This window comes from Chinchilla lanigera, unplaced genomic scaffold (assembly GCF_000276665.1).
Source record: "Chinchilla lanigera isolate Chin_1 unplaced genomic scaffold, ChiLan1.0 scaffold00018, whole genome shotgun sequence".
Taxonomy (NCBI): domain Eukaryota; kingdom Metazoa; phylum Chordata; class Mammalia; order Rodentia; family Chinchillidae; genus Chinchilla; species Chinchilla lanigera.
The window spans coordinates 8,621,711-8,642,260 of NW_004955419.1; the positions used below are offsets into that span (position 1 = coordinate 8,621,711).

General features: G+C 41.7%; 1 protein-coding gene across 1 annotated transcript in view; it reads left to right on the forward strand.

Moving 5' to 3' along the window:
- The window catches only part of Brinp1 (bone morphogenetic protein/retinoic acid inducible neural-specific 1), a 174,901-nt gene that overhangs the window by 92,498 nt on the left and 61,853 nt on the right, over positions 1-20,550 (forward strand). Inside the window, exon 3 of the mRNA XM_005382605.2 lies at positions 13,784-13,974. Coding sequence (XP_005382662.1) covers positions 13,784-13,974 — 191 coding nt within the window. The remainder of the gene's footprint in view (positions 1-13,783; positions 13,975-20,550) is intronic.

Below are 20,550 nucleotides of genomic sequence, written 5' to 3' on the forward strand. Positions count from 1 at the left end.
TTGGTTCTGCTACCCTTTGTAGACCACTCCATTGGCTTTTCATTTTATTTAACAAAATCCAGAGTCCTCACTATGAATTATCACCACTCCACCTTATAACATGTGGCTTCTGTTACCTCCTGTTACCTCTCTGAGGTGCCTTCCTTACCGTGCTTTACTTTAAAGTCACACGGCATAGGGCATTCTGTGCTTCTTCTTCCTTTGCTTGCAATGGAATAGTTATATTTAAATCTCCCTCATCACACAAAAGAAACTTTTCTTGCCCCATCTCAACATGAACAGTCTCCGGTTTGGCATTTGCTGTTCCCTTAGTTTGCTTCACAGTGCCTGGCATTTTATTATATATACACTGCTGAGTTTATTCTCTGATTCCCTCACTGGAGTCTAAGCTCACCAAAGGCAATATTGCCTCTCCTTTTCACTGACTTCTGTGCCTCCCACATTTATGAGTGTTTTAAATATTATAAGTGCTCAAAAATATTAAGCCATTGAATGCTCAAAATGTTGAATAAGTGAATAGATGGGAAATTGTGGCATCAATTAAATGTGAGAGAGAAATGACTATCTTTTCCTTCATTATTTGAGAACTTAAGGTATGATGGGTGCTGAGCAAGGCGCTAGGAAAGCTCTGAGCAAACCACTCCTTTCTTATTGTCATGCGGAATGCATCTTCAGCAGGGACAGAGAAGAAGCAAGTGGGCAATCTTAGTATGAGGTGACATGAGCTTTGGGGACAAGCAAGATGCTGCTGTTAAGTGTGAGCTAGATAGTGTTGGGGGAGAATTTTTCCAGTGGAGAGAACTGCATGTATGTAGAAAAACTGCAGGTTACAGTTAGATCATGCACTTAATGGAGCTTGAGAACAAAACAAAATACCATGTGATGTGACTGCAGACTGGGAGGAAAGAGTATGGGTCAAAACAAGCCGGAGATGTAAGTAGTCAGAGGACCAAGGACAGAAGATGTCCTACTCCGTGTTCAGATGCCACCGGCAACATTTTAGGTAGTGGCGAGTCTTTGAAAGATATGCAAATACAAGGGAAAAGATGAATGTTGGTGAAAGCTGGGATAGGTGCAGAGAGCTGTTCGATTAGAGTGGAATGAGGAAAATGCCATGGAAGAAGGGCTGGACATAAGAAATCTTCAATGTACATCAAGAGAGTTTCCCATTTATTATTATTTTTTTTAGACAGAGAGAGATTCATGACTGCTTTCCAGTGAGGTGGAGGAGGTGACAAGAGCAAAACTACTCTCTGAGAAGATAATTCTGGCTGTAACATTTAGGAAAAATTACAAGGTTGTCAAGAAGGAAGCAGGGGGACCAGGTGGGAGCAGTACTTGCACTTCCGAGTGTCTTGGCTAAGAGCCTTGCTTTGTTTAATTCCACGAGGAGCCTTTCCTGCAGTTCTCTGGACTTATTAAACACGCTGCTGATTGGAAAGGGGAGAAATGAAAGCACTGGGCTGTTAAGGATTAATTCCAAAGTTCCTCACTTCTGAGGAAGTAATTGCCACCTCTGCCTGCACACGGAACAGGGCACAGTAATAAGGAGACACAGGAAATCACTGAAGACCTAGGTAGGTTGGAAGCAGAGTCCTGAGGTAACTCACCAGATACGAGAGGCTCAGGGTTGGCAGCGGAACACTGACTGTGAGGAGGGCCTGAGAACAGGAGTTGCTTCACGCAGGGAAGAGAGGTGATCCATTCACAAGCCCCATTGCATTGCCATCTTTTATTCTAGGATTCATTGCTGGGCATTTTATGAATTACAAAGAGCTGAGAAAAAATAGATACAGGCCCCATTCTGTACTGGAGAAGCGTGACTTTATTGTCACTGGTTGTGTTTAGTGGTCTGCCGAACCTGTGCTGGCCCCAGGAATTAAAAAAAACAAGGTTGCTGCAAAAGTAACTTCCAGGCCCAGGCCCACGCCCAGGCTCTGGTCCAAGTGCTTAAGAAGTAGATCACAAGGCGGCAGTTAGAAGTGCTTCAGTTCTGATGTTCTCCGTTTTACTCAGTAGAAGAATCTAGCACCTAGGAGCATGCTAGAGAGCAGAAGTGGGGATTTTGACTTGCTCAGTTTTGAATGAGTTCTTGTTTCTGGATCTTAATATGGATTCCCACCATCTTTTCACGTAGGCACCCTAACGGTTTCACTTCCAAAGAGCACAGATGGGATGTAAGTCTGAGAGCTCTCAAACTGGATGTGTTAGGTCGTGAGGGGAGAGACAGGGTTCTGCAGTCTTCCTTATTATCCACCAAGAAAGCCTATTTATATCTCATTTACGTAATTTGCAGAGTTTTTATTGGACTATGTTGTTTTGTTTTCTCCGGCAAAATGCAAGTCCTTTGTGTTTTTTATTAAGTCACAGTACTTAATAAAACCAGTGAAGAGAGACGGCCCCTCCCCAGTCATTTGAAAGAATAAATTAATAAATCAAACACTTCATGTCTGAGTAGACGTTAGAAGGCCATAAATCCAGTCTAGTTGTCCATGTTGCCGATGGGAAAGGTGAAACCCGAAGAAGAATCAGTACTTGTCTAAGGTAGTCTGGATTATTTCTTATTAGAGCAGGTGGCAGATTTGCATTGTCTTTGTCTGCAGTTTGTTGCTGTTTCCTCTAGATCCAATTATAGCTTTTAAGGAGGCCAGATTATTGGCAGCACCTGGCAGAAATTACTGGAAGTGAGTAAGACATACGAAGTAGCTTAAGAGCTGTCCAAGTGAATTCATGGACTCGAAGTTCACACTGGGTGATTAGCTTGCTAGGCAGACTCTTGTGAAAGTACTAACCCTAAACGAGGCCTGGTGTGCCCGTGGTGTGGTAGAGAGGGAAGCTTTGGTTGCGATCTTTGAGGCTGAGTCTCCTCATAAAGAGCTCCCAAGGTGCTTGTGAATATTAACACACAACACCTGATTCTTATCAGATGCTTGGGAAATAAGCCATGTCAGTATTTGAAAATAAAGATGCGACATTGGAAGAGAGGGAGAGACGAAGGGAGGGGAGAGGAACAGGAAGAGGAAGAAGAGAAATTCATAGCATCTCCTAGTTGGTGAAGACAGAATCAGTAACATTCTTTAACCACTCTTTGGATTCTGACTCCTTCCCATAAGCTTATCTGTCAATCAGGTATGCAAATTCTACTGTAGTATCTTCAAAGAGCGGACCTCCCTCTTTCCCAGGGCAGCCCCTTCTGTTCTACTCAGTTCTGACAGAAAGAGCTTTTTGACAGTAAAGCTCTCACTGTCAATTATTTTTTATCCTCTTGCTTCTAGCATTTAAAGCCATGTTTTTACAGCAGTAGAACCCATCGGATCCGACCAGCTAAGAAAACTGGTGGTGTCTTCCTCTTTCTTATGGTTTTTGAACAAACAAGTACCTCCAAGAATGAATTAAATGTACTTGTCCACCATATTTTTATCCTTTCAGTGTATACTAAGTCAGTTCCCTTATTTAATCATCAGATCATAAATTCCACTTGAAACATTTTTGTCTCCTTCGTTCAGTGCAATCTGGGTGTCTTCTATCATTTTCTTCTGATGTATATTTAAATAATGACTTTGTTATTTAGATTTAGGGTTGCACATAAAGAATCCATGCTTTAGAATTTGCTTTACCCAGAAGCTGTTAAACATTTTTAGACACCAGGTACTCTTTTTGTCAAACAAAACAAAACAAATCAACAAATGAACAACAAAAAAATCCGATGTATTGATTTCACTCAGTAGCTCACTCTAAATCCTTAATCTTGCATTCTTTAGTATTCCATTCAAATACATTATTTGACTGGGTAGGCCAAGGGTTAAATCTTGATCAGTAGATATTTTTCCTATGAAGGGTCAGATAGTAGACACTGTACACTTGGTGGACCTTTAGGTGTCTTTTGCAGATATTGGACTCCTCAGTGCAGTTCAGAAGCAACCACTGGTAATGCAGCACTTACACAAACACGTGACTGTTTCTAACAAACATTTGTTTACAAAACAAGCAATGGAACAAATTTGGCGTCTGGGCTGTAGATTGCCAACTGACGAATTAGATAGTTTTTACTCCGGTGCATTTAGCTTAGGTAAAAGATGATTGTAGAGCCCCAGGTCCCAATATACATCCAAGAAGTTGTTATTATGGATAGAAGGAGTTGAAAAAAATATATTTCTTAACTGGTGTAAAACAGGGACATGGAAGGTTTCTCTATAAGAAAACAAAGAGTTGAGCTGAGAATGTGGATTTTGGGGTAGCAGTGGGACGTGAACAGAGATGTAGAAGATTTGGATTTTCAGCTCAACTCTGCTGATGATAGTTGTGCTTCTGTGGGGAAATTAGCTCCTATCTCAGAGTCTCTGTGCTCCCACCCGAAGGTTGAAGGCAGGGATGAAGATGTTCTCTGCGGTGCCTCAGAGCTCTCAAATTTTGTGATCTGAAAGAGAAAATTCATATAATTGCAATGTTTAATGGGATTTATGATAATTGGAAAATAATTGCTGCTCCAAACTTTTATTAATCTATATTTAGTTATGAGTCATGCTTTCACAATAGATGCTTTGGAAATAAGCAGAGAGAAAAATTGAGTAAACAGAATTTTAAATATTTTATTTATATGCAGTTTGTGTAATCCCTAGAGTCCATAGGCATATTAAGATCATTTAAAATATCCATTAAAAGTTATGTGTTAGATGACAAACTCTCCTTTTAGAATGCCTAGCCAAAAAATAAATAGCTAACATTTATTGAGTAGCTACTACTGCCAGATTAATTGAATTCATTATATTTAATCCTTCCAGCAGCCCTGCAAGGTTAGTGCTAAGGTTTCTGTTGCACAAATGAAGCCGATCAGAGATGCAGAGGGATCTGTAGACAATCATTCAGCTAGTGAGTAGCTTTATACTGGGATTCAGGACCAGGCTTATCTGGCTATAAAGTTTCTGCTCTCCCACATTCCAGCAGCGTCTTCAGGAAAGAATCTAGGTTTTGTCCTCTTTACAGATACCAAGAAGATTAAACATTCCCTTCTCTGTATCTTACATTTCTTCTAAGGAATATTTCAAGCCTCTCCTGTATTTGCATGGTGATGTTAGAATGAGCTGGGAAGGGAGCATAGGAAAAAGCACAGAAGAGACTAGACAAGATCATAAAATCTGAATTTCCATCCCAGCTCTGGCACACATTTGGCCTTTGCTGTCCTGGCCCAAGTTTCCTCAACTTTTGATAAGAAAGAAAATTCTTCCGATCTCACAGGCTGTTGGGAGGATCACACATATGGGAAGGGAATTTGTAAAAGACACTACAGACCTCACAAAATCATGAGAATGGAATGGAACAATGGAGAAGCCTGAACTTGAGATCAAAATCCAGGTTGGATCCCTTTTGGCCGCAAATGACACTGTGAACTCAAGGAGGTCTCTTCCTGTCCCTCTCCCTCTCACTCTCTCTTTCTCCTCAATTTCCTCATTGTGAAAAGACAGTGATAGCCCTGGGCAGTATCTTCCATCCTGGCATCTTGGATTCTGTGTGGAAAACCAGTAACCACGCAGTTCTGGTGCATGGAGGGCTTCTCCAGCGACTCGGGGTGCTGGGACAAAAGCAAAGCAAGTGCATTCTTTTTTTTTTTTTTTTTTTTTTTTCTCCGGTACCGGGAACCCAACTCATGACCTTGTGCTTGCCAGGCAGGCGCTTTTGCCGCTGAGCTAAATCCCCAGCCCCAGCAAGTGCATTCTTATCTCTCCACCCCCTCCACGTGTCCCATACTCTGCTGTGGGCCTTGCCCTCCGTCACAGGGCTTCCTTATGAATCCCAGTTGCTTCTCTGCAAACAGCCCATGTATGTGAACGTCATACCTTTCCAAGTGTGCTTGCTGTGATTTGTTTCCCTTACCAAGCTGCTACTCAACTAGAAGCAGGCGCCTCCAGTCCCGTATGCTTCCCCTGGATGAGAGGCCCTGCTTCTCTGAACTTTATTCCCCTGTAAGCATGAAGAACAGCCATGGGGCTATGGTACCAATAAAAATAGCAGCATTTAAGTGAACACACTTTGGAAAATAGATGTACGTGCAAATAGTAAGCAAGGATTATTTTAATCTGTAATGTTAAGTCCGTGTCTTTACTTGTAACTACAGCAACATTATTCATAGTCACGATTTCAGAGTGAGTTCTATTTTATTGTATAATTTTTATTTTGCACTCTTCTTTTTCTCCCTTTACTCCCCCCTGGGCCAAATTCTCTGAGATATCCGCACGGATGCTGCGGCTTCTCAGCTGCCCTCCTACTTACGTTCTGGGGCTTGGAGGCGGGCAGGGGACTTGGCACTGACACCCTTTCTCATTAAAATGCATCACTTCTCCTTCACGTGTGCCCTTGGCTTCACCTTTCCCTGAGCTGGCTGGGGATCATGTGGGGAGAGGCTGGGAACAGCGCGCAGGGGAGATGCCCTCGCCTTTCCTCTCAGCCCAGTGATTTCCTCTCCTTCCTCTCCTCCTCTGTGATTCCTCTTTGCTCATCTCGGGGGACCATTTGCTGCTAACAATAAGAGACATTTCCAGAGTTCTCCTCCAGCACCGTGACACTCACTGGCTTCCCTTATTCCATTTCCAAATGATTAGTTACCACACCCAAGTGGAAAAACCACCCAGGAATAAACAAAGAAAAACACCTCATAACTCTATGCTTTGAGTTATGAGGGGTTATGCTTTCAGCAAATGTTTATGGGGGGTGGTATCTGAAAATACTCTAAAATATGTCCTTAGATGAAGTGCATATCTGGATGTAATGCATTTGACTGATGGAATTGGTGTACTGAAGGATGTTTTGCACGAGCCCTTGGTTACCTTCAGCCAGGCAGACCCATTGCAGACCTCCTACACTCACTCACATGCACACACGCACACACACACATGTATGCACACATGTGTATGTGAGTTTTTGAAAACCACCTCCAACTATGTCTGCTTTTGAGACCATATTCAGAAAAAAAGAAAAACAAGCCATAAAACACATCATGTGGAGAAAGTGAAACAGCTTTTCACTGATTCCAGAGCTCATTGGTAGTCTTGATTAGCTAGGAATCCTTGGAAGAAGCTCACCTGAATGGAGAGTTTCTTGACCCCGAATTCCTCACTTCTATTTTACAAATGAGAAACCAATGCACAAAAGTGTAAGCAGGGGAAACATCAGAATCACAAATGTTTCCTATGCAAATAAATAAAAATGAAATAATAATACCCGAGCAGCTAAACCCTTACCTTGGGTTCCAATTTACAAAGAAGTCTTCCAAGTATCATTTCCTTAAACTCTCATAGGACAATTCAAGGGGAGGTGTGGTTTCAATCTGCATTAGATATATGATGAAACATACGTGATAGTTTGTAAACCACTGGCCTGTTTCTTAAATTCAGTCTTACTGATTAGATATTTTTCCCACAAATCAAGTCCCACTTTCTCCAAAAGTTCTGTGTTCTGGCAATTTTAAAAAGAGCACAATTATTTCTTCTCTCTTCCTAATTTACTGTCCACCTGCTACTCAACACCTAGTTTCCCAATGGAGCTGCTCATGTAAGCATGACAGCAGCGATACTATTGAAAGCATTTTACACTAACAGTTTTTGAGGACTGATTATGTTCTATGTACTGTGCTTCATGATCTAATGTAGTAGTATTCCTATTGGTCTTTAAGGCAGAATTATGTCCATTTTACTGAGTGTAAGAGTCAGTAAATATTTGGCAGAGTCAGGTTGTAACCCAGGATTTTTGCCTCTGGACTCTAGGCTGGAGAAAGAAGGACTACAGTGCACTGATTCAATTAGCTGATCTTTACAGGTGGAAGCATGGGTATCCAGGAAAAGAAGTGCCTGCCTAGGAGCATGGAGCCAGTCCTGCTTGTCTCATAATCCTTTCTCCCTCTTTGGTGCAACTTATATTAAGTGTACCAAGGAGGGAGAAACAGAGAGGGAAGAGAGACAGAGAGAGACAGAAACAGAGACAGAGACAGACAGAGACAGAGACAGAGAGAGACACAGACAGACAGAGAGACAGAGAGAGACAGCAACATGACAGAGACAGAGAGCAGATGGCTAGTAAAGGATGAAGAAAGATTCTTATAAAGGCAGTGATTAGCACCAAGGAGAAAATCTCAGCCATACAGTTTTCTCCCTACACTCATGTTAAATCCTACAACCCAGCTTCAGTCCTCTTCTGTCCCCTCCCTGTCATCACACACTCTCCTGCTTTCTGCTCCTCCACTGAGAGGGGTCTCATTGCAGACACCCCATGCCTTCCATCTGGGATCTTTTTTTTTTTTTTTCCAGTACCAGGAATCGAACTCACAGCCTTGTGCTCGCCAGGCAGGCGCTGTGCTGCTGAACTAAATTCCCAGCCCCCCAGGGTCATTTTTTTAAAAATCTCAATCTAATTGGTTCACCCACCCTGCTGGGATGCTTAATTGGGTGTAAGCATATTCTGCAGATCCTATGCCATTGTGAGTTCTGCCTTCTCATCCAAGGGGAACTCGCTCTTTTGGCTCAGAAGGAATGATATTTTATGTTGTACTCAATTCACTGAGAATGAACATGAAATTTTTCCTGGACTAGCAGAACAGTTGGACAGTACAGCAAGCAAGGCTTTCTTTTCTTTCTTTTGTTTTCCTTTTTAGTTTTTGAGATGATGTATTGAAGGAAAAGGGCTCTGCTCTGGGAATCATGAGCCCTTGGCTCCAATTAAGCCCTGCCTATCTTCTGCTGCCTGGCTTTGGACAGTAATTTACTCTGTCTGTCATTCAGTTTTCCCATCTGTGAACTGGGTGATTTAGATCTGATGACTTCTATGAATACAGTCCGACTGAAGCTCTTAAGAGGATTTCTACTACATATTTGCAAATTCTGGCCTGCCACTTGCTTTTGTAAATACAATTTTGTTTGAACCGGTACACTTATATGGTTATACGTTGTCTATCTCTGCTTTATACTGGAAGGAAGAGTTCAGTGGTTTGCAGAAATGCTTAAAACATCTACTATTTGACCCATTACAATAAAAGTTTGTTTATCCTTTTTCTAAACACTGTCAGATTGAGTCAACTCGAAGCTCTCTTTTGATTGTTCATGTTACATAAAATTAAAAAATAAGGAGTCTTTACCAAACCTAACAAAATCTTTTGAGATATATGGCTATTTCATATCACGATGTTATTTCTTTCTATTATCCTAACTGTCACCTCTATTATCACCTTTTCACCTCACTTAGCTACTCACCTTTATTGATGATTCTCTTGGCAAATGCATCCCTACCTCAGGACCTTTGCATTTGCTGCTTTTTCTACTCAGAACTTTTTTCCACCACTAGATGGCTCCATAACACCTTCCTCATTTCCCTAAAACACATTTTCAAATGCATCAAATCAGTTATTTGTGTGTGTGTGTATGTGTGTGTGTGTGTGTGTGTTACTGGGGATTGAACTCAGGGTCTTGTGCATGTTAGGCAAGTACGCTACCACTGAGCCACAACCTCAGCCCTCAAATGCATCAGATCAAGAAAACTTGACCAGAATATAGCTCAGGGGCACAGTACCTGCTTGGCAAGCACAAGGTCCCGAGTTCAATTCCCAGTACCCTCCCCCAAATCAAGAAAGTTGTTTTTTATTTATTTTTTTCTGACTGCTATATAAATCCAGACCTCCAAACATCTCATTTTCTTCCTTGCATTATTTATCTGAATAACATGTATCTCTTCCTTATACCTTATACATTTTTTTTTAATGATCTGTTCACTCTCACTGGAATGAAAATTGCTTCAGAGAAAAAAAACATTATTAGTTTCTTAGTGTTGTGTCCTCAGGGGTGGATGTAAGTTCTAAAATTTTGATTACATAAATCAACATTTCAACTCCAATGTTCTTTGTATCTCTTTCAGAATAGATCTAGGTATCTTGGCATTCTTTTGAACAAGTTCACTTTGGTAAAGTGTGTAAAATCATAGAATCTTGAATCATTCTCGTTTTTGCTCCCACATCCTTATAATGGTTGCAGAAAAAAATCAGCTCAGCCTCAGAATATTATTAGTCTGGATATTTAGCCAGTAAGAGCAGAGTTTATGGACTGAAATCTAATAACAGTTTGACACGTAGTAGTCCTTTAACCTATAGTCCGTGACAAACTGTCTGCCTTTCCCACTTATTGTTTATAACACACACACACACACACACACACACACACACATACACACCCCAAATCTTACCAGTAACTATGTATGTGAACTGAAAAACAAGTCGTCTCCTTCCCAGCTTTGAGATAGCTACAGCCCGATGAGCAACTTAGGGTCAAAACACCCCTATTCCTAACCCTCAGCAGTGGTGAGGTAATATTATTGCCATCTGCCTGAGCTTCTGATCCTTATATGTAAACACCTCCCCACACACACACACACTCACAGACACACACACTTCTCTAGAATTTTTGCCTCATGTTTCCTTCTGCATTTGCATTTGTAGTTCTTTCTTCCTAAAACACCCTTCCCCTCTCTTTTGTCTAGCACAGTCCTATGTTTTCTTTGAAATTCCACTTGTACAGGAGAAATCTTTGACACCACAACTGTCACCCAACCCTTTTCTGGACTGGGTAGTGGACCCTCCTCTTTGATCATTTTATAACTAAAACTGCCACTGTAGCAGTGCATAGTTGGAATACATCTTCAAGTAATCATTTAGGCTCCCTTTGGGCCATGAGCTCTGTCCGTGGTGCTGAGCAGGGAGGGCCTGGCATGGAGTTGAAGTTTGTATAAAAATCTCTTTGTTGCCCACCTCTTCCCAAGGACCTGGCTCTGTTCTCAGCATGCCATTTGCATTCTCTCATTTCGTCCTTACATCCATGCAATGAAGGGAGACTTGAGTATCCAGAATTGGCTACTCTCCTGTTTTTTTCTCAGGCAACACAGATGGCAGCCCTGGGTCTGTAGCTGTTGAACTTCACAAAGACTGTGAAGGTTGTTCGATAGAAAAAAAAGGATTTGAGTCATGGTCTTATCATTTGGTGTGGGGGGTGGCATTATCCTTTGTAATAGTATCAGTTCTAGTATTTTTAATATCTTCTTTACCAGTATTTACAGTAAGGGCATGATTCAACGCAGAGAATTTTATGATACCAGTTTTCCACACCAAGCTTTGCCACTAACTTGGTAAACTGCAGCAAGATAGTTTTCCATGCATGCATAAATATTAGTTTTGAGAAATATGAGCATGTTTATCTTTTTAAAAAACCTAAAACAGTAAATTATATCATAATAATTATATATATTTGCCTACATACTGATATATGTGTATCTCCTATGCTTATACTCTATAAAATGTCATAATTATATGTGTATATCACTTTAAATTTCAGAGATAAGCTGATAAAGTAAGACTCTTTTCCTCAAGATATATTTGATGATTCTCTTTTCCTCTTATTGATCATTGATAGCTGAGAAACACATCACTTCACAGTGTAGGGATTTGAATTACTGAATGCCAATACTATCTCACAGTGGCGCTGAGTTGCAAATTGGGGTATCTAATTTCCAGGTTCCTTACCAGGCTCCAGATAGCCCAAGACTGAGTTGGGCAGAGCCTGTTGCCCAGTTCTTGCACCTGATTGCTGTTAGGAGTTGAATCCTCATGAAGCATCAGCTCCTCAGAAACTATTGGCTATCACGTCCCCTTCCCAGACCTGGTCTGCTCACATTTTCGGTACCTCCCATCTCTCTATTTCATACCTTTCTTTTCTGCTCTGCTCTGCCCATAACACATTCTATATTCCTTTCTTACCTACCCTGCTGCTGACTGTTCCTTCAAATAGCTAGTTATTTTTTAAAATGCAGTTCCATATGTCTGTGCAGACTCCAGGAGAGCTTTCCGTAGAGGTCTGAGGTGCTTTCTTCCTTGTGTGTCCCATAATCCTTAATTTATAGCAAGCTAGAGATGTTCTGGATTCACTTTGAGCCCTTGAGCTTCTAAGGGCAGGGAATGTGATGAGTACACCTTCACCTTGCAGGTGTCGATCCGGGGGAGTTTGTTGACTTAAGCACCTACGTTGTGCTGGCTACTTACTGGGTTGTTAGAATTTTAACTGTTTTAAGAATTACAGACAGATATTTCTTATGCAGGCACAGACCAGAAGCTCTGGAACTTGAAAATAGATTCTATTCTAATGTTAAAATTTTTTTCAGACCCAGTTTCCTGTGAATCAGAGGTCAGACTCCACCACTGAATTACCAGGACATATTCCAGCTTGATTCCCACCTCGTCCTGCTTTGTCTTGCCCTATGGCCCTTTCTTCATTCGTTTCTCCCATATTGTGGCAGGGGAGAGAGACCTTTTCATTAAACTCTGGTTCCCATCATTTATCTAAGCTGCCCTTACAGCCCTCTTAGCTAGTCTGTTTTTCTCAAGGGAGAGAGAGTATGTAACTCAGGCAGGTTGGAGAGCTGATCGCTCCAGGGAAGCTGTATTGATGGTAGGCATGGTGATTCTTATTTAAGCAAAAGCAACCTGAACCAAGTCCCATTAAATTTCTGCTTGACTTGAGTTTTCATGTTCTGTGCTCTTCAATTATACACTTTTAATAATTTACACGTACATACCTGGGAATTTATGAGGAAATTAAGTTATTAAACAATATTTCACATTAGATTAGTGCCTTACAGCTTTCAAAGGTATTTTCACATGCTATCTTTTGTGTGATCCCTGTGCCAGCAGTAGAAAATAATTGAAATGTTGTAGATAAAGAGATGTAGGTTCAGAGAAGGAACATATTTTGCTCCACGTTATATAGCATAATTTGTATAAGGTGGACAAGTATACCTAAGTTCAGTGTTCCTCCATCTTCCTCTCTATCATTACTGCAGGAAAAGTTGTTTTCCCTGCATGCGTGATCTTCACAACATAGCTGTTTCCCCTAAATAGTAGATACTCAGTGAATCCATGTTATACTTTAATACTAGAGTGAGATTTGAACTCAGTATTTGAGTTTTGAGATGTCTTAGCATCAATCTCAGGAAGCTTTGTGCTTTAGGTCCTGTCCTTTTTTCTGTAGCGTCCCTCCCTCTCTCCCTCCTTACCCTGCCATCTTTCTTTCTTCTTTTCTATCTTCCTTCCACTTGTTTATTTATTCATCCATCAAACATTATGAATCTTGACATGTCACAGGCCCTGAGTTGTTTACGGGGGTGAGTCAGGGAGCACCTAAGAAGGTTCAGTCCCTCTAGTGTCATAGTGTAGTGATAAAGATAGACAAGTGACTAAAAAACAATGAGAAACTAGTTCTTGTGAAATGAAGCAGAAATAGGTAATAATCCCCTGTCACAGGTTTAGTGCGATAGATGAGAAATGAAACATACTGCTCTGTGGACTATGAAATATCATGGAAATCTTCATCTGTACGATCAGCAGCAGCAGCACCATCATCACCATCGCCACTACTTCCACCACCATCATCGTGAGATCATAATGATTATTACTACTCTTTATTTTTACTCAGTCTCTGTACTCATATTTAGTGAAAGTGACTCATGACTTTGCCTTCAAGATACTCTGCAAACAACTCAGGGACATTGCTGTGTCCATGTGGTTCACTACCCTAGTGATAGGAGTAGGACTCAATAAATACATGTCCATTCAAAACCCTAGAGGGATATGTCACTTAATGAATATTATACATAATTATACACACTTTCTCACCTACAGAGAGTGGGCTGGGGTGGTTGGGCGAGCTTTCCCTCAAGGGTAGAGATGATGAGCTGAGGAGTGTTGCTCATCTCTCCTGTGTAGGGAGTTTGCCCGTTGGAAGGTGAGGAACACAGCCATCGAGAGGAGAGATCTGGTCCGTCATCCAGTGCCCCTCATGCCGGAGTTTCAAAGGAGCATCCGTCTGCTCGGCAGGAGACCCACCACTCAGCAGTTCATCGACACCATCATCAAAAAGTACGGCACCCATCTCCTCATCTCTGCCACATTGGGAGGTAGGTCCGCAGCCACTGGGCCATGGCCCTGTCGCGACTTCCAGGCGTGGAAGGGAGAGTGGGGTCACGGATAGCAGAGCTTTCTTAGCCTCCATGGCTTTGGGCATCACTCAGAAGCATACCGTGCCAGAGAAGCTGCATTATGTTGGTTGTTGTGGTCTTAGCTGAGCATGTACTTCAGTGCGGCAGGAACTTCTGAGCTGAGAATTGACTAAGTGTTGTGGAAATATGGCGGGTGCATGGCACTTGTCCCATTTATCAGGAAGGTGTACTGCAATAATTGTCTTAGTTCCATTGGAATATGGCCTAACCTGGGGAAAATAAATTTCAGATATTGTGTAGGGACTTACTTTTGTTCATTTAAGTCTACTTTAGGGACTATAACTTGAGCAAGTCATTTTCCAAATTGGCTATTATTTGTTATCTCATATGGGCTTAGATGAGGTTAACTGGAAAGTAGGCTAATTGCTTTAACCTGCTCAGTTTTACCCATCCCTCCAATCAGGTCCAGTCTATCTTTGAGTGAAGAGAGGGAGCTTAATGAAAGGGAGGAAATTAATGGGAAATGGTACAGACCAGGGCATGTATGTGCTTATGGATCTTAGCTGCAGGAGTCATTTGATATTATGAGGTGTAATCCCTTTGGCATCAACTTTTTCCACAGTGATTAGGTCTATTGAACTTGCAGGAAACCCTTTTGTGGTACAACACCATGCTGCCTGCTCACAGAGATGCTAAAGGTACAATTGCTCATGGCTCATGCAAGGTAAAAGAGATTAATATATTGTCAGAGGCGGGATGGAATGAAGTGACAGCTTAGCTCGACAGGAACTGACTAGGTAAAGGGCTGTGGCAGCATTTTCTAGGTTGAGTATATGATACACATTTTGAGGTAGACAAGTGATTTGAGAAGGTGGGGAATGTGGGTAGAGATATTGATCAGGAAAACCTTCCATTCTCGGAATAATATTAGCTATGTTTTTGGTACGTTTCTCTTCACTGAGACACAAAACTCAACACCCACAGTGTTAAGGAGAAAGATTGCTTTGGCTCACAGTTTGTATAGGTTGAAGTACATAGTTAGCCGATTACAAGGCATGGTAGCATGGTGGAGGGGCATGGAAGAGGAGAAATAGTTGGGTAGGAAGCAGAAAGAGGTCAAAAAGGGGGAAAGGAGCTGGGCCTTTTCAGCCCATAAAACCCTGGTGACCCATCTCTTCAGGTTGGGCTTTACCCTCCATGACCCAGTCAACTCCCAAAATCCCCACCTATGAATGCGTAAGGATTTGGGGGACATAACATAAACAAGCCACTACCTAGTGGGTATTTACCCCACACCAACCATTCCATGTTGTAGACCTCAAAGCTGCAAAAAATAAGTCAGCTGTAATTCAGGAGCGGTATAGCTAATAAATGGCAAAGCTATATTTTCAACTTAGAGTTTTCTGGCCACAAAGCTTGCAATATTTTTCTTCCACCCAAAGTGGATTATCTTTTTAACCAAGGTGCTCACTGAACACATTACCCACCAGCTCCAACAACAACATACATTCATTATCTGTTGCTAGATGATAAATGCAGTGACACTTTCAGAGTGAACTCATTAGTATAAATTCTGTACTATAAAGTAACGTGGGTTAATTTCTGCACTGAGTGTGACCTGTACTGTACCCTTTCCTTTGAATGTCTCCCATTCACTCATGGGAAAAAGAGAAAAACAACAGTCCTTGCAACCACTTCAATTCTTCCATTAAAATCTGTGCTCTGGTTGGAATTGCTGGAAATCCCATGTAACAAAGACTTTTCTTTCTAAGTGAAATATATTTTTAGTTTTTTCAAGGCAAGGTAGTAAATTATTCACAGAGCCTTGTTCCTCTCCTGCTTTTACAACACAACATTTTAAAATATGCAGAGCTTTGGATTGAAAGCCGCTGTTGGACGGCAGGACCTGAGCTCAGCCCTCTTGGTGGCAGAGTGGAGAGGGCGGAGGAAGAGATTCGCTATTGTTGAAATACCATGTGCCGGAAACTGTGTGAGGTCTTTCTCATATCATCACTTCATTATGCACTCAAAGAAAAATATCTTATATGGGCCACCTGATGCAATGGAGGAGGGCAGGGGAGTGGGGAGTTGAGAGCAAGGAGGGCATGCTCTGGGCTTTGATCACTGGGTTTACTGTCATTCCTCCTGACTCTCAGCAGCTGAGTGTCACTTGAGCAAGAAACTCAGCTCTCTGAGCCTCCATTTCCTTCTTACTACTTCCTCAATGCATACTGTGAGGATGAAATAATACATAAAAAGTGCCTAACACACTGACACCTAAAAAACTCTTATCCTTGTCATTAAAAATCACTATTCTTGCTATGATCATTATTATATAGTGGGGTTAAGGAACTTGAGCAACCAGGATTAAAGCCATATCCTTCAATTCACTACATCAGTGGGAGGCATTCAGAGATTCACTTCCCTGTATGGACATCATCTTCTTCCTCTAAGTACAAAAGACATAAATGTTGTTCAGTATGGGGTTTTCCTTAACACTGTACTCATTAAGAAGAAAAGGTTTTTTAACTGTTTGAGGTGTCGTGTAAGTTCATAAAGTCATAATCAAGAAATGAAACATGATCTTTAAGCTCTCACAAATAGGGGAAGTAAATGTTTTTGTTTGGCTGTTTAGACAGAAGGAATAGGAAGTCTAAGAGTGGGAATGAGGGAATAGAGTTGGTGGGAAAACCAATCATTAAGACATTCTCACGGAGTCTTCAAATGTTTGGTAACATTCACTAAATTCAAAAATATGTAATATGAATAGCCTTCCCATGGAGGAAGAGACAAATTCTACATCTAGAATTACTCATAGGAAATCAAAGCTAGCAATTTTGGTTAGTCCCTCTGAATATCATGTTTTGGGCCAAAGGGAATACCTCAGGGGCTTGATTAATCTTGCGTACATGTGAGGGAGTAAATGCTTGCCTGCATAGAATGCGCTAATGTTATCTATGCTTGGATCTGAGGTAATTCATACATTGGCATGAAAATGTACACTTTGCACAAATGCATGTGAATGCAAGATATGCATGTATGTGTATGTGTAAGCTTTTATGTGTATGTGAATGTATATGTATTGAGTGTTTTTTGTAAAATAAGGACTTTTATTTTTTGCCTATGTGTGTAAGTTTATGGATCTATTCATTTTTCCCCACACTGAGTCTTGAAAAATTTTCCCTGGGCTGAGAGAAAAGCTCAAAATAAAATCCTAGGGCCTCAGAGAGATAGGACAAGGGTAACCCCTAGGTCTAAAGTGCAAGCACCCCAACCCCCATCTAAAATTCAAAGCAAAAAAGATCAGCTGCCAGCTCTTTCCCATCCTCTGTGTGTCTGAATCCTGTTTTGTTTCCCTCTGAGAGAAAATGCTACAAAGCCTCCTACAGGACAGGAAGATGGAGGGAAGATATGGGGTGAAGAGGCAATTTGCAGGAATGCCCAAGTGGGAAAGCAACTCTAAACAGAACCTTCTCTTAATAAACACAAAATTAAACCTTAATAATGCAGCAAGAAGTGCATTAACCCCTCTTGATCAAAGGTTTGCTTCTGCCAGATTGCAGTCCAGAGGGAACAGGTCTTGTTTCACCTTCTGTTTCACAGGCCCTAAGAGAGCCTGAGCTAGCACTTGGTAGATTTATTTCCTCTGCCTCGTGGCTGAAGCTTCTAGCATATTCACTTAATCAGTTACTTCCCTGCATGTCTTTCAGTGCACCTATCCTTTCAATCATCTGTGCATCCACCTGTCTGTCCATTCATCCATCTCTCCATCCATCCATCCATCCATCCATCCATCCATCTGTCCACCCATCCATCCACCCACCTATCCATCCACCCACCCATCCATCCACCCACTCATCCACCCATTCATCTATCCACCCATGTGCTTGCCCATCCATCCATCCATCCATCCATCCATCCATCCATCCATCCATCCATTATCTATCCATCCATCCATTCATCCATCTGTCCATCCTTCCTTCCATCCATCCATCCACCCATCCATCCATCCATTCATCCATCTGTCCCTCCTTCCATCCATCCATCCACCCATCCATCTATCCTTCCACCCACTGTCCATCCATCCTTCTGTACATCCATCTACCTATCCATACATCCATCACTCATTCATCCATCCTTCCATCCATCCATCCTTTCATCTATCCATCCATCTGCCCTTCCATCCATCCATCCATCCATTCATCTCTCTGTCCATCCATCCACCTATCCATCCATCCATCCATCCATCCATCCATCCATCCATCCATCCATTCATCTATCCATCTATCCATCCATTCATCTATTCATCCATCCATTCATCCATCTGTCCATCCTTCCATCCATCCATCCATCCATCTACCCATCCATCCATCCATTCATCCATCTGTCCATCCTTCCATCCGTCCATCCATCTATCTACCCATCCATCCATCCATTCATCCATCTGTCCATCCTTCATTTGTCCATCTACCCATCCATCCATCCACCCATCCATCCACCCATCCATCCATCCACCCATCTATCCATCCTTCCATCCACTGTCCATCCATCCTTCCATCCATCCACCTACCCATCCATACATTCATCACTCATTCATCCATCCTTCCATCCATCCATCCATCCATCCCTCTATCCATCCATCCTTTAATCTATCCATCCATCTGTCTGCCCTTCCATCCATCTTTCCATCCATCCATTCATCCATCTCTCCATCTCTCCATCCGTCATCCATCCACCCATCTATCCATCCACCCATCTGTCCATCCATTTATCCATCAAATGATAATTGAACATCTACATTTCATGAGACCCTAGGGGAACCTTAAAAAGATCAGTTGCACAGCCTTTGTTCCTTTTCCCTACCATGCATTGTTTCTGAAACTCAAAGTGTGATGGGATATAATGTCATTTCTAAGTCAGATCTATTTTGAAGGCTATGGAGTCCAAAGGACAGAACATCATGTCCTGTTGCAATACGGTGAAAACTTCATATGAAAATCCATACGTGAGGGTCTTGCTTGAACTCAAGTCAGTTCTACATACATGGAACCTAGCGATGAACTTGGATGGGAGTAAACCTTCTCACCAGCAGATTTCAGTCTTGTTAATGAGGCAGGCATATCAATCAATAAACACGGTACCTCCGGAACACTGCTGTGTTTACTTATTCAGGTGTAAGCCTTGGTCATTTATTAAGCACACATTATATGCCCATGTTGGTCTCAACGGGCAATGACAAGGGAGTGATAAAAGGCTCTGGCGTACTCCTTAACCTCATAGTGCTTCGGCCTTCATGGAAGAGACAGAGTCAAAACTCAGCTGAAAACATGTTAAGTGATACATGGGCAAATTAAAGGCAACTGTGGGCACCCGTGGTAAGCATTATTAACTGAGTTCAGGCAAGGGAAGGATTCTTAGAGGAGGTTCTGTCTTCGGTGGCACCAGAGGGATGTGTAATAGTTAGCAGGAAGAAAAATAAAGTAGCAGAGTCTCAAGAGGGAGAGAAGATGGGGTACACTGGTAAAAGCTAGAGCACACCCAGAGAGTGGTGAGAGCTACTGCCAGAGCGACTTTATGTTACACATTATCCACAAAGATGTGCTTGGCCTTTCTCTACTCTGCAGCCCACTCTGAAATGCTTTCATCCTGACTATCCACCTGATACGTTGAAAAAAATTTCCTTCTACCCCTCTCCTCCAACAAAACTGGGCCATAGAGGCAGAATGTGTGTACCACATATGCCAATATAAATATTTTTGCAGACACGTTTTGGGAAGGAATAAGAGCAGAGGGAAATCAACTTAATAGTATATTTTATTCAGCATAATAAAACTAAAATATTATATCAATATGCAATCAGTAGAATAGACTATTAATGAGAGATGATATATCTTTTATACTAAATCTATTTTTTTTTTCTTTTTTAAGAGAAGTGCTTGCTATGTAGTTCAAGCCAGCCTTAAATTCATTGTGTAGCTCAGGCTGGCCTTGAGTTTGTGGTGATCCTTCTGCCTCAACCTCCTGAGTGCTGGGATTTAGGCATGGAGCACCACACCTGGCTTACTAAATCTTCATATGTAGTTACATCTCATTGTCTTATTCATTTGTCACCCTAATGTTTGCCAAAGTACCCAGTGTATAAGAAATGCTCACTGCATGCTTTCTGAGCTGAGTACCATGAAGAAATAAAGGAATGGCAAAGGAAAGCCATTGTTTTCCTCTGGGGGTAAGCATGTAGCTGGAGAAGGTGCTCACCAGGTACTTGATACCTGAGGAGGTTTTAAAGTATGTGTGTGAAGTGTTCTGGGATCAAAGGAGGGGCTACAAAGAGAAAGTGACATTAAAATTGGTCAGAAAGCCATATAGGATTTCAAAAGTCAAAATATTTAAGGGAGGGATAGGATGTAATTCTTTCAGAGAATTTTGCATTTTGGTATTCAACTCAAAAAGTCATCAGTATTCTGAAAAGATTCCTGTTGTCCTAGGGACCAGGCTTTGTGTCTTTGTGTCTCAGGAAGTACTGAGGACTTTTGT